Source organism: Anguilla anguilla, chromosome 4, assembly GCF_013347855.1.
Source record: "Anguilla anguilla isolate fAngAng1 chromosome 4, fAngAng1.pri, whole genome shotgun sequence".
Classification (NCBI taxonomy): domain Eukaryota; kingdom Metazoa; phylum Chordata; class Actinopteri; order Anguilliformes; family Anguillidae; genus Anguilla; species Anguilla anguilla.
In genome coordinates this window covers 18,109,798-18,124,343 of record NC_049204.1, presented here as the reverse complement: position 1 = coordinate 18,124,343, position 14,546 = coordinate 18,109,798, and the positions used below count along the sequence as shown (strand labels likewise).

General features: G+C 37.6%; 2 protein-coding genes across 7 annotated transcripts in view; one reads left to right on the top strand and one right to left on the bottom strand.

Moving 5' to 3' along the window:
• Positions 1 to 148: 148 nt before the first annotated feature.
• On the bottom strand, positions 149 to 3,394 carry LOC118226139 (uncharacterized protein C9orf152-like). The gene is made up of 2 exons (XM_035415498.1): positions 2,990 to 3,394; positions 149 to 1,268 (listed from the first exon to the last, which is right to left on the bottom strand). Exons 1-2 carry the CDS (start codon positions 3,072 to 3,074, stop codon positions 742 to 744), a joined length of 612 nt encoding a protein of 203 aa, XP_035271389.1. The 5' UTR covers positions 3,075 to 3,394; the 3' UTR covers positions 149 to 741.
• A 168-nt stretch (positions 3,395 to 3,562) lies between these two features.
• xylb (xylulokinase homolog (H. influenzae)) overlaps positions 3,563 to 14,546 on the top strand; it is a 55,690-nt gene continuing 44,706 nt past the window's right edge. For 2 of the 6 annotated variants that reach the window (XM_035415492.1, XM_035415494.1), the window contains exons 1-10: positions 3,563 to 3,697; positions 5,497 to 5,579; positions 5,785 to 5,854; positions 6,360 to 6,440; positions 6,532 to 6,618; positions 8,056 to 8,184; positions 8,461 to 8,526; positions 9,094 to 9,166; positions 11,616 to 11,734; positions 12,728 to 12,809. In XM_035415492.1, coding sequence (XP_035271383.1) covers positions 3,581 to 3,697; positions 5,497 to 5,579; positions 5,785 to 5,854; positions 6,360 to 6,440; positions 6,532 to 6,618; positions 8,056 to 8,184; positions 8,461 to 8,526; positions 9,094 to 9,166; positions 11,616 to 11,734; positions 12,728 to 12,809 — 907 coding nt within the window. In that variant the 5' untranslated portion in view covers positions 3,563 to 3,580. The other 4 variants (XM_035415493.1, XM_035415497.1, XM_035415496.1 and 1 more) reach the window with 4 other exon arrangements.

The window sequence follows — 14,546 nt, the reverse complement described above, 5'->3', positions numbered from 1 at the left end:
AAGTTGGGGAGGGGGGAGGGGGAGGGTTGGGGGTGGGTTGCTGGAGCCTATCCCAGCGTGCATTTGGTGAGAGGCAGGAATACACCCTGGACAGGACAATTCATACAATACATGCATAAAGAAACACGTTAGTTTACTTTTTTTTTTTTTTAAAGCAACTTTCACTTTATTTTTTCATGTCATCTGATAGACAAAATCTCCATAATGCTCATAATTTTACATTGATCTTGTGATGAAAACAGTGCATAGATGCCATAGAAAATACAACTCTAGCAATAGTTAGGACATGTCTCAGTTCTACATACAAAAGAGGACTTGATTTGATTGTTTCACTTATTCATCTACTCATAGAGCAGGTTATCTGATGGCACGGGGAGTCTGAATTCCATCTGGCCTGTGAATGTTAATTTTCACTTGAGGAAAGAATATCATGACTGGATTTAAAGACATGGAGCTTCAGATATCATCTTTAAATGATACAAGTTCATTCTCATCTTTATGTAATGAACCGTAACTTATTTGCAAATATTAACTTAAAAGAAAAACAAGTCCATATTGTATTCAACCACATTCTTCTCAATATCCATTAAACTCCATGATGATGCTGGTGGCTGTCTCCAGTGCTAGTCTCTGTTTAATCATGACTGTAAACAAAATGTAATAAACATGTTAGGGGCCAGTTGAAAGGTAGGAAACCTGCTGTACTCCACACCCATGTTAGGGTTCACTGCCAGAAGGTTATCAAAATGATGAATACATCCCAAGCCTCCTAGCAGCCTCTGACTTCTTTGGGCATTTTCGTCGAGGAAAAGGATAATAGTCGGAGCTGTGAGAAGGCAGGGAGGCTTTTGATGGGTATTCAGAAGAGGAGGACTTCCTGGAGTCTGGGGTGACGTCCTCGCTCCTTCCTCCTCTATCAAGGAACTGGCAACCATTCAAGTTTTCTGAAGCAATGGAATCTGCTTCTTTGGATTCTGTACTCTCCTGAGAAAAGTCTTTGCTGGCTGCTAGGTTTATTGTATGGTTAGGGGTGGTTGTGCTGGCCTTTGTATCTGATGCTTTTAACATGCTGCCTGTAGCACTGGTCATCCGATAAATTCCCAAGTGGGTGCGCCAAGGGGTTTTGTCGCTGTCAAGGTCATCAACAAAATTAAACTTTATCTCTTTAATTGGCAAATCATCCTCAAATACTTTGGGATATTTTACTTCCTGGTTAACAGGAACCATGTTAACAAGGGACTTGCCACAAATTTCTTCATTGTTTGGTGCTGGTGAAGGAAGGGGAATAAAGGGTTTGGTGAAGACAATTAGTACCATGTGATTAATAATACAAGTGTATCTATCTATTGTTTTCACTTATTGCTTATACTTCATATGACACTTCCTGAATTATGTTTTCAGTGATATTTTTCACGACATGAAATAGAAATTATGCACTGACAACAAAAAAGCTGTCAATCTGCTACACAACTGAACAACATCACTACACACATTATTATATTAATAGAGAAAACAAATCATGCCTGACACACAAACAATAGGGGCCTAGCTTGTTACACTCTCCCTATGACTGACTACTCTACAAAGGCCCGGCCAGTTCCATAACATGGCTGCATTATGGTGAAGACAGCATGGGTCTAATTACCAGTAAAAGTGTTCTCTGCTGGCACTCATCAGGGAGTCTATATTAGTCTTAATGGTATAGTGCTGGCAATGCTACCAAGCAGGATGCTACAGAATGTGGTCATGGGCGTCTTTCCGGTATCAGGATATTAGCATGAGGATCTCCTCGGGGTACAGTGCAATTAAGTCTGACAAAATAAGGTAACATAACCACAGACAAGCATCAAATATGCTTTCTAGGTGCCCAGACAATTTTAATATGGCACACTACAGCTGTGAAGTTAAATATGTCAAGATGCTGTCCACCTTCAATTTCTGGCTAAGGCAAACCAGATGTCAATACATAAGGAGTTGTGTCAAGATGGCATTTCAGTGTACAATTATTCAAAATGTTATTTGCATGTTGAATGAACAAATTATTAATAATAATAATAATAATAATAATAATAATAATAATAATAATAATAACAACAACAACAGACACATGACTGTAGGTAGCAGTCATCAGTAATCAAATATGTATTTGAATAATACCTATAAGTCAAGTTATCTTGCTTTGACATGTCAATATAAATGTATTTAATCAATAGTGGAACGTAATTTCTACATAATGCTTTAATTCTTTAATCAGGTGAAGCATATCGAACTAACTGATCAGGAAATCCACATCCAAAAACTGTACAATTGCCCTCCTAAAACCCGGCAATTCATTTGTGTCCCCTGTAGGAGACATGTGACCCCGGTGTTAATTGCAGGAACCATTTATTCTACTATACCGAAACGTATATGATGGACATTCAATACAAGTAAAATAAATTATTTAAAAAAACATATATTTTTTTCACTGTAATGTGTTTTAAGTGAAACATTTGTAGTACTTAAACTTTGTTTTGTCAGGTCTAAAGAGGTATACTTATTTAGCCAACAGCCATGGAATTAATTAAAAAATCCACCATTGCCTGGTTCAGACCTTCACCACACCTGCATATTTTGTTGTCTGACGAGGCGAATTTTTAAAAAAAAACAAAATCAAACGTTAAAACATTAAATCTATACATGTAATGCAATGCATGTAAAATACGATTAGTTAACATTAAACACATGCAAGTATATGTAAGTACATATATCAATACATTGGGTAGCCCAACTTCCATTTGAATGCGCAAAAGAGCCAACCTACGCAACAGCTCCATACTTACTAGACAATAACATTTCCAGAGTAAGGACATCATGACTCTGTGAATAATGACTGAAAATAATGAAATTACACTTCATGTCTACCCTAGACGAAAAGCATGGCCGATTGGAACGCCGGAAGCATTTTTCGCCGAATATACAGTACTTTACAGCTGCTAAACATGCTTACCTTTTTTAAATAAAACAACGCGTGTTTGGAGCATTTGCTTCCGTTTATTACAGTTGTACTCTTCTTTCAAAAGTGCAATGTCCATTCTGGAGAGTTCCGCAAAAATCTCGGTTAGGTCCTCCTGAGAAAGGTGACTCGCGTCTCTACTTTCTCCTCAGCTCTGACGACCTGTTCGCATAAACGCGTCAAACCGAAACAGCTGCGTGATAACATCCTGCTCGTTGACATGCATCGATCCAAATAAATAGGCCCTCATTCAAAGATCACGTCAAGCGTGATATTATTAGGATTACCGACGTGTAAATGTCAGAAAATGTCCTTGCGAAGTTGTATCTTAGTTTGGCACATGCCTTCACGAAGGAAAAGTAAGCAAGGGTCAGATTGCTTCAAGAAAACTGCTGAGGTTGTGAGGTAAAACTAAATCTGCATAAGTAGGCAACAGCAGGGCAAAAACGCAAAAGATTGAAAATGAAACATTTTCGGCCTATAGTCTATCGTAAATCTCTGGAAGAAGTTTTCTCAGTTTGTGTGGGAGTCATATGAAAAATCAATATAGGTCAACCATATTTTATTAAGCTAAAGATCCACACAATGCTGCGACACATGTTGTGTTTGCATTATTGTTGGCATATCCCTGACAATGACTCTGGGTCTACACCAAGTGTAGCTACTATGCTGCATGTTGACTCAACTGTGTTGAAGTTATGGGTGAGTCCTGTTTTTACCAGCCATCAGGTCACATGACTAGAAACCGATTTAACGTTTGGGCTTAAGACATGGCTGTACATTATTTTAAAATAGTCAAATATAATGCTTAACAAACATAACCCTTTTAATGTAGGCCTACTCATTGTAAAACTGAATGATTCATAGAAAAATGTTGAAAGATCAGTTTATTCAATCATTACTTTATTCATATCATTGCATTTATTTGCAGTGCAGTTGCATAGCCTGTTACAGGCAAATTGTGAAGTCATTCTATGGTTCATTATAAGCAGGCAGCCGCATATCACGCATGATAGTTGAACAACCACGTTCTAATGCATATATTCTTCACATTCAATCATCTCATCATTATTTGGGCATTAATGTGGTTGACAAAGATAATCATAAATATTTCCCTTTTTAGCCAACAGAAGTGTTCTTACAGCTTTTATGTTTCTGACATCAGATACTTAAAATTTTCTTGATGTCTTCCACACAGGGTATAGTATATAGTTTTGAAGGACAACACGTTTTGATCATATAACCACACATGCAAAATGAAAATTTAAAAGCAGAGATTATCCAGATAAATGTGCAAAGTTAGGCTACTACTGAGTATTGTTTACTGTGGAGTGGCAGCACAGTCAGATATCGATCGATGACCTTCACAGTAGTAGGCATACAGAAAAGAAAGCCAAAGTAACCCCAAATAGAGCAGCAAAACAATAATGGGATGGCTACTATTATTTTTTTGATATTTCAGCTAAACTGCACTTCCTTGAATTGTTTAAGGAATCCATTCGTTTCCTCTTGTTTAACTGTGCAAATATAGGTCACATGAAGATTTTAGATTCAGTATGTTAAAATACAAAGTTATATATCAAATGTTCAAAGGAATTCTTAGCATACCGAATAAAATACAATTGGCCACGTCGGCTCAGAAGGGTAAAGTATGCCTAGCACAGCCGAGAATTATTAACATTACGGTCTCTTTAAATTTTTTTTCAAGAGCTGGTGAGACAACACAGGCGCAGTACTTCTTGTCTTCGTGTAGTTCATTCAATGGCTGCCTCTTCCGACCCCTGTTATCTGGGATTTGATTTCAGCACTCAGCAGGTAGAGTCAAGTAATTCAAGTCAAGCCAAGTAGATGTACGTCATTCTGTTTACTTTGCGGAAAGCAATATGTTGAGGTTGAGGTGGTCACGGAAGGAACTTTAGAATCGTTACCGGACCTATATGCTGCAGCATTGCTATCAAGGAAAGTTATCCTGATGTGGTGAATTCCGGCAACTGTTGTCACGTTGTGTAGGAAACATTTTTAAAACTAAAGATACACTTTCTGATGAAGCGATCCTCAGTAGGTGGAGCGTTATAAGATGGAGCACTAATTGTATTCATCTTTTTGCAGTTGGCTACACAAACACAGTCCAGCGTGTAACGTACTTTGATCTTTTAGCTAAAGGAACCATTTGCCTTCACTTTAGCTTTTGAATACTGGCTCATTTGCTGATACTACGGAATTGCACTGACTTATTAACCGAAGAACCGAATGTTCTTCTGCATTATCAACCGATGCAATATATTTGTATATTTGTGATTAAAAAATGAATGATGGAATGAATTGGTAGTTCAACTATTTTACGTAATGAAGAACCCCCCTTAATTTGGCTTTGATGTACGAACAGTGTATGTAATGTATTGATCTTCATGATTACCTCTCTTCTTTGAGACATTTTGAACTGTTACAAAATTAAATCTGTTACATGAAAAAATGTATATTTTGTATGTTTGTGCATTTAGCTGAAGGTGATTGCTGTTGATGAAAATCTGAACGTGATTCACCAGGACAATGTACAATTTGACAGTGAACTCTCAGAATACAGGTAGGTATACAATGAACGTTTGCCAGTGTATTTTAAGCATTAAACATAAACTCATCTGAAATGCTGCATTAAGGAAAGACATGACCTTTTAACATGTATAAATGCAAGATATGCCTTAAACTGTCTATCCAAAATATAATTATATGATTTGTACTCAAATCAACTTTTAAAAACAGTGATTGTTTACCTGTATCAATTTGTCTAGAACTCAGGGTGGGGTGCACATCCAGAGTGACAGACTCACTGTTACCTCTCCAGTGCTGATGTGGGTGAAGGTAATTAACTCTGTACAGCTTGCAATGCTTTTAAAATCATTTGTTAGCTGAACAGTACACAACCCTCCTGGAGGGCACAGAAGTAGTCTCCTAACCAATTCTTTAGTGTTGCTTCACACTTTTTTTGATGAAATTTGGAAGAACACAGATCCATAGTTTTTAATATATGAATATGTTGGCATTCAATTATTTAGCCATTTTTAATTGAGGAAAAATGTAACCTATAAATAATTAGGTAATTTCTAATAAACTATTGAAACAAAATGTTTAAGTGCACTAGCAGTATAGTTAACTATGCCCTGATTTGTTTGTGGCCAGCTAAGTTACTAACAAATATCTTAATTTTCTGTTTGCTCGGGCCTTGTGCTACTTTCCTGCAACTACTGTGTTTGGGGGAAAATATCCACAGCATCTAGACTTATATTTGACAAGTATAACTGCTCTCAACCATGTATGTGTAAAACAGTAAATTAATAAATTGTGTACATTAACATTGTTTTCTTAGGCCCTTGACCGCATTCTTGAGAAGATGAAAAATGATGGGTTTGATTTCTCTTGTGTAAAAGCTCTATCAGGAAGTGGCCAGGTAAGGAATAAAGAATTCTGAATGTGCTCACTCGCACAGGTTGACAACCAATCAAAATGTTGGTTAAATTCCTGTTTTAAATCTTCTACAGCAACATGGTAGTGTGTACTGGAAGACGGGGGCCAGTCAAGTTCTTAAAAATCTTGATCCAGAAAAGCATTTGCATGAACTCCTGCTGGTAAGGCATATTTCACTGTTGGGCATTCTGAAAGGGAAACCATTGCATGAGCATTATGATAATGAATAGCATTTCCTTGCACCTACAAAATGGTAATGAGATCATGGCATCGCATGCTTCTGTCTGGATGATGAGACACCCTTTCCTTGGCTTTCATTGATCGGGATTAAAGTGTGCAGTGCAGCCTTGTTAATAATCTGAAGTACAAAAACAATTTTTAATGTTATAAAATGTCAAATTAATTTTTAACCATCCAGAATACCTTGAGGATATTTCTTTTGAAAGTCTATGTAACAATTGATGTGATGCTCAGATTTATTTCACTGACAGAGCTTCAAAAGGATAGATATTAGAAAAGTTATTTTTTCTGTTATAATGAATGAATTATTATCATACGCGTGATGAGAGTTGTGCGGTTGCCTCTTTTATTAACATAGTCGTTTGCTGTCATGGAAACCATTAATCTTGACTTTAATCTTCCACTGGAAAATTTTGTGTAATTAAAGTCCTTCTCTTTGCTTATGGATTCTGTTGCGACATAGAATCTACAGGATTTAGTGTCCGGTTAAAAGTTAATGCATTACCTTGTGGGAGGAAACCACAGATGTTAACACAGATGTTAGATGATAACACATACCTTGAGTCGGTACAGGGAAAGTGCTAAAGCCCAATGTTTACTCAGTGTTCTCACAATCTAATTCCATCGTCTTTGTGTTTTATAGTGAAAGGATTTACATTAAAGGTCCACAAACTCCCTAACACATTGTTTAATTTTATAAAAAATGACTTTGTACGAGCGGGGAACAAAGTACACAAACCTTAAATAAATTGTAAGAACATTTTGCCACATTAGGAACTCCTACTCATATAAAGTGATTTTTTTTCAGGTAAACACAGAAGTTGGTGTCAGCACAATGCAGAAATGAAACATAATCAAGTTTCATGTTTACAAAATTGTATGAAATACCCAGGTATCTAAGCAGTTAAATGTTATCGCTAACCATTAGCACTTATTTTAATGTCCCAACAAAAGAGTCATTTTTTATATGTCTCAACAGAGTACCGTGGAACTTGGCAGTAGGACGAATAAATTATCCTTGGAAGTACCGTACAGCATATGTTTCACGGGCGTATGTTTGTAGTTGGGTAGACTGAATGAAGTAACGTGGATTAGGTGTGTTCTCATGCTGTTTGTGTGAGTTCCCTGAGTGTCCTATAGCTGTCCACGCATCTCACTCAGGGTTTGTGAGTGAGTTGGGTCCACACTTGTTGTGTTAGCCCGTGATCGTTTTTTGCCGTCTTTCCTTTTTGTTATGCATGATTGCTGTCATCTTTTCCTCCTGACGTCACTGGCACACTGCCCAGTGTTCCTCTTGCGATGCCATTTGACACCTGGAGAAGAAAACCAAGGAAAAGGAATGTTTGTTGTGTCGGCAGGGGTGTTTCGCGATGCCAGATAGTCCGGTCTGGATGGACTCCAGCACCACAGAGCAGTGTCACAACCTGGAGATGGCCGTGGGCGGAGCCCAAAGACTGGCAGACATTACTGGGTCACGTGCCTATGAGGTGGGGGTTGGAATGTAGCCAGTACATTCTAGTAATCGTTGGGTTAATGAAAGAATGTAATGCTGCATCCAAAGGGGAAAGTAATGTAAGTGATGCATGAGATTGAGGTAATTCTTCAATGGAAACACAATGTTCCTTTATTCCCACAGAAATAAAACTGGACTCACTACAAACACGTACTTTAAGTCATATTAATAATTAGACATCTTGCCTACTTTGCACTGTCAATAATGCATCATTTCTATCCTCATATAAATAGTGTGTTTTGTCTTTCAGCGATTTACTGGGAATCAGATTGCCAAGATTTGCAAAACAAAACCAGACCAGTACCATCAAACTGAGGTGACCCTTACTATTGAGATTTAGAGATTTTTACATCTTGGTACTAAGCTGTTAAGCTGAAGGATTCTGTCCAGGTTGTAGTTTGACTATTGTAAAAATGTTCTAATATTACAAGAGGTTTCATTGAACAACATGAATGGTGATTCAAGAACAATGGAAATGAAAGCATTCGCAAAACCTTTTTAAAATTATTTTTAGTTTTGTTTTTAAATGGTTCCTATGAAAAACCAGTATGGGATTCATGACACATATGCAGATCTTTGTTTTTGCGCATAGGTGTATGAGATGATGAATGCAGACTGTTTGCAAATTTTATACGCAATCCTGTTCATGTGATTATCATAAGGAAACAGCCATGAGAAAATACAAATGTGAGCGTACGCATGTTTTGTGAATGAGGCCAATTGAGTGTATTTTTATACTCACTGATGCTGCAAACATGATTGAGGCGCTGTGTCATACAGAGTCATTTGCAGTGTACAAAGCTAACTGACTGATGGATTGTCTGAATTGCTCTGGGGATGGTTGTGTGAAATGAAATGCTGTGTTTGTGATGTTTAATCGCAGAGGATCTCGCTGGTGAGCAGTTTTGCCTCCTCTCTTTTTCTGGGCAACTATGCTGATATCGATTATAGCGATGGTAAGCCTGCATGCCTTTTGCTTGAATTTTTTATCATTATGATTTGAATCATTCTTCACTTTGACCATAAGATGGTTCATTCAAGCACTTACACAAGCGCTTACCCAGCAAGGGCAATGTTTTCTCAAGATTGGCCTCATAGTTTTTTTTTTTTTACCTTGTGTGCTAACCCGTTTTCTTACTTATATTAAGCAAAAAAGAAACAATATTTACATTAAGCAACACTGACATTACTTATATTATGCAAAAAATAAAACTATATTGACATTAAGTAGATATGCTAAAAAAAGCATTTAAAAAATACAGATAGGTATTGTTTCAGTTTTCTTCTCTATCAGCAGATAGATTATCTTTTGCTTCATTTTATCAGACTGAATTTTTCTGCTGATCAGACATTTTAATGATTTTTTATGCCCTAGAACAGAAGGTATTTTAGAAACTGCGCAAACTGATACACATGCTACTGCTCATGATAAAATTGAACATTAACAGTGGAATCCATGAAAGGATTGCAATGCTTTCACGCCTGTTAAACTGTCTCAAGTACCAAAAATAATTCCTATTCTCAAAGCATCCGTAGTGTGTGGAAGGTGCACTGTACTACCAGAGAAAAAGCAACACTTGCCACCATCTGGGTCATGCATATTTAAATGGTGGTGCCTACTTAAATCAGCACCAAAATGACAGTTTTTTTAAATAAAAATGGGACTCATGCTGGGCATATCTGTTTCACAAAGATGAGCACAATTACCCCTACCAAAAAGTTTGGATTTTTTAAGACAACATGAAACCTGGTGGTGACATGTCTGTTTAAAAGTTATGCAATGTGTAAACTTGTCAGGAAAACCTGCCAAGACAACTGTAATAGTTGCAAATGGAAGACATTCACTAACTAGGTGTGCAAGAGAGTGGATATTCTGCACAAAGGCATCCCTCTTTAGATTAACGGAGACAGAACTTCTTTGTTGCAGGGTAGAATTGCTTGTCGATGTTTAAGGCACCCATTAATTGTCTACTTGTCTTCAATTAATGATCTCATCCGTGGCTCAATTACGTTTTTAAAAGTTTTTTTTCTTCCTGCACAATTATTTGTGCTGCAAATGATGAACAATACCTTTTTAAATGACAGGTAAGTTTCCAATTTGTGCCACAAATAAAATGGCTGCGAGTGAAACAGTTTTACTTCGTTGTGCATTCAAAGATAAGCTCATTTTTGAGTTACTAAAGTTATTGTGCTGTGACATCTGAAATGGCATGCCGCAGAGAAGATAAAACTTGGGGCTAACCTTGTTTAATCATCATGTTTTCTTATAAAGGCTGATCTGATGACCAAAAACGTCATTAAAACATGAATCAGTGCTGAACACTTTAGAGTCAAGTACATTTCACTTTCTTCTAATTTCATAAATAGCAGTAGAGTTCAAACTTGGAAGGACACAGAAAATTATCCTAGATGGTCTGATAATACGGTTCTGTTCATATTTTATACTCTACTAAAAGTTTATAGTCAGACTTTCTGAAAGTGCAGTAATGTAAAAATGTGGTTCCCACTGCATGTATTGGAACACCACCTGCACATGTGAAGCACTGAGGACCTTAGAGTGGTGTTAGTGAACATCTTGAGAATGAATCTGGAGGATTGGGGTGGGTGTGTTTCTGGAGCACCTACTGTATAATCCTGACACAAATACTCCTGTGGTTGTCAAATTTGCCTTGTAACATTTATGAAAATATTTGCTTGACAGAACTGCTGTGAGTTCAGTAGGGGAAGAGGCAGCGCAGGCATATTTCTGGAGTGGAGACTGTATGAGTAATATGCCAGCCTGCATTTTAGCCTCGTGAACACACTGGCCCAGCCAGCCTGCATTTGTGCTTGGCCATACTTAATTAAATATATTAAAATTGAATTAACCTTACGGTCAAACGACGAGGTTTTAAAGCAAATAAATTGATCAATGACACAAATGCAAAGTTTTTTATTGCACAGTTTAAGGTGTGTCTCATTCAGCTGATCTTAGTTGCCAGTCATTAGATCTACATTAGATGACCTGAAAATGTAAATGTACTCTCAAAAAAAATACATTAAAGGGACTGTGAAGATGTTCAAAAGTAATTATAATGCGCTTCTGCTCCTATTAAAAAAACAAAAAACAAATAGAGCATATTCAAAGACCTGATAAAAATAAAAAAACATGAATTGTAAAATGTAAACTTTTGCTATTGAATTGACTGAAATAACTGTTGTGTTATTGCTTGACCCAGTTAAATGACTAAGGTCTGAAATAGGGATTAAGAAAAGGTGGAAGCACTTCCTGTATTTCCAGTTCTGAGACTTCTGTTTTAGAATGGTGGTGGACACTACCCAATTAAAAATAATTAAGCCCACCTCTGCAGAAGTCCAGTGTGGCGGTTTCCTTTACAGGAGGTTCATGTTGTTCCTCTTGTCCAGGATCAGGGATGAATTTGATGGACATCTTCACCAAACAATGGGCACAGCTGTGTCTGAGTGCCAGTGCCCCTCAGCTGGCAGAAAAGCTTGGCAGCCCAGTACCTTCCACAGCAGTTCTGGTACCTACTTTTTTTTATTCCTAGTTCGCATAGATTTCTGTCCTGCGGTTTCCATTATTATAATTGATTATTGATTATTGTAATAATTGATTGTTACAGTATGTGGTACTTTACTAAGCATACGGTGTTAATTCGTTTTTTTGTTTTTTTTTACAGTCAAATAATTATGTACGTGAGAATTTACTTGAACACAAATTATTTGAAAGACCAAGCTGTAGCCAATAGGTTGTATTACATTTCTGAAGAACATAAATCACTGTCAACAATCTGTCCTGATGCTGAAAATTGGCAGGGTTTTTCTTTTTTTGGGGGGGGGGGGCTTTCTATTAAAAGGGTTTAAAGATTTACCTAATTTACATGAAACAATATAAACTTATATAATTAATATTTGACTAATATAATTAACGCTTACCTTCTTAGGCATTTAACATAGGAAACCATGCACTGTGTACATCCCAATGCTATTTCAGAAACCTGTGATATTATAAGCCAGATGTGGTTCATGTGTTAGCACCATGTGAATGTATTTGTTTGTTTTTTATCCTCACCTCAGGCAAAATGCCAGGCCTGAAATGGCTTTCTTATTTGTTTCCCTCAAGTGGCTCAAATCCATCATCACTTTTTTTACATCCACACCATAACCAATGATCTGTACTGCACATTAATTGATTGCAGCTCTTTGGTTACTTATTAAACGGGGATATTTACTGCCATGAAGACAGTTTGCTGGTCAGAGAGATGCACACTTGTTCTCTGCAGGTTCATTCACCCACATCTAATGAATTGTGTTGACTGTTAGTGAGAGCTGCTTTCTGGACTTTGGGTGTCAGAGGAATCCTCAATTAAATATAATTACCATATGAACATAAACAATCTTTCAATTATGCCCAGTACCATTTTAAATCAGTGGCCTCACCTGACTAAGTACCTTTTCGATTAAGGGAAAACAAATGGATATCGGTGCCTGATTATCCTCCTCCTTCCTCCCTGCAGGGTCCGGTCTCCGCCTACTTTATCAGCCGCTATGGATTCCCAGTAGACTGCAAAGTAGTGGCTTTCACAGGGGACAATCCAGGTAAGATTCCAGTCAGGCTGGTGTCCCCAAATAGCCTCCTCCATCAGGGTTCTGGAACATAACGCCACTTGGCCACTAGGTGGCACTAAGGCAGCATACTGAAATTCTTTTTCTCTCGTCTAGCATTTTGAAGGCATCGACGAGTAAAAAATTTACTTTTTTGCAAGGGCGTACTGTATATGAGACAGACAGCCCGATGCCAAACTGTTTTCAGTGTACCCCAGAGACAACAGTTCTCATTGTTGCGAGCTTAAGAGGAGCCTTTTTTTAATTAAAAAACCATCATTTTCAGCTGGCACTGACCCCACCCTGCAGTGTTGCAACTTGGTGGAATCAGTTGCATGAATGTGCCAATATGATCGACTATAAGGAGATGCTTAGATCAGGAGTGTTAAATGCAGTTCCTGGAGGACTGCAGTGTTTGCTGGTCTTCATTTCAGACAGTTCCCCGAGGGACTAATCAGTCTAATTATATAATGAGTTTGATTCATTTAATGCCCATCTTGGGTAAAATACAGCAGGCAGGTAAGATAAAGTGCCAGTGGCACATATTAAATAGTAATAATGGCAGAACTTTTTAAAGAATGAACTGCTTTTAACCCTTTGAAGAGCAGGTTTTTTTGGAATGTTTTTTCAAAACTCTTAAGCCAGTGTCATAGAACTCCTTGCATTCAATTACCAGTAGCGATTGTTACATCAGCATTAGAATGATCAGTTCAGAACATTCTAATCACATACTGTATATGTGATCTCACTTCATAAAGGGTTAAAATTGTGTGCAAGGTGTGGTGCTGTGGTTGAAAATGGTGCAGTGGTGGTAAATGTTGTAGTGTCTCAATGGATCCGTGGTAGCTAAGATCTGTAGATGATCAGTGGTAGGTGACTAGATTTTCAAGGAATCAGTGACATGTAAATGCAGTAGGCTGTGGGGATCATTGGTAAGGGAGCTGATGTAGATGATCAGTGGTCGGAAAAGGGTGTGGATTTGTTGTAGGTAACTGGTGTATGTGACAAGCGGATCATTTATAGGTAACTGATGGCAGGCTAATTCAGTCAGTGGAGGAGTGGTAGGTGATTGCACATTTTGCTTTTTTGAGACACATAGATGAGCTGATCACTGTTGAGCTTGCTACTGCTCAACTGCATTGGAAATTTGAGTACAAAGCAGAGGCTATTAGACCTGCAACACAAAGCACTGTAAAGTTGTTCTTTTTGAATAAACAGGAAACCAAGCAGAAATATAATGCGCAGCGAACAGGGCATTGACGCATCACTCCTGTGTTTGCTGCTTTCAAATTCTATATCCTGCTTAATATTGCAGATTTTTAAAAATGGATTTATTTTTTCTGTTTTTTTTTTTAGTATCAAAGTATCTTTTCATTTTCACATTCCCTTCAAAAGAGTTAGTCTGGAGAAAGTAGGTGTATTTATGTCATATAATATCCTGAAAAACCTGACAGCAGTGAGTCATAACTTGTGGTTATTTATGGTTTGCCCTGTAGCCAGGTGAAAACTACGTACTAAACCTACCTGAAGACCATGGTCTCAGACTATGGGTCAAATAAATCCTACCTGTGACAATCAAAAGCGTCTTTCCTTTTCATCCAAGAGACTAATGTGTGGGAGTCAGACCACCTCCCTGTGGACTGGTGCTGAATTTGCACGGACCAGTAAGAAGAATTTTATATGTGGAGAAGGGGCCACAGTGACCACATACACACTGCCAGTTTTTGGGGG

What these genes read in the sequence shown, in the direction of transcription:
- LOC118226139 (XM_035415498.1), bottom strand. Translation starts at nt 3,074, where the DNA reads ATGGACATTGCACTTTTGAAAGAAGAGTACAACTGTAATAAACGGAAG. An exon ending in CGTTGTTTTATTTAAAAAAG is followed by an intron (nt 1,269 to 2,989) that starts GTAAGCATGTTT and finishes TTCCTTCACCAG; the next exon opens with CACCAAACAATGAAGAAATT.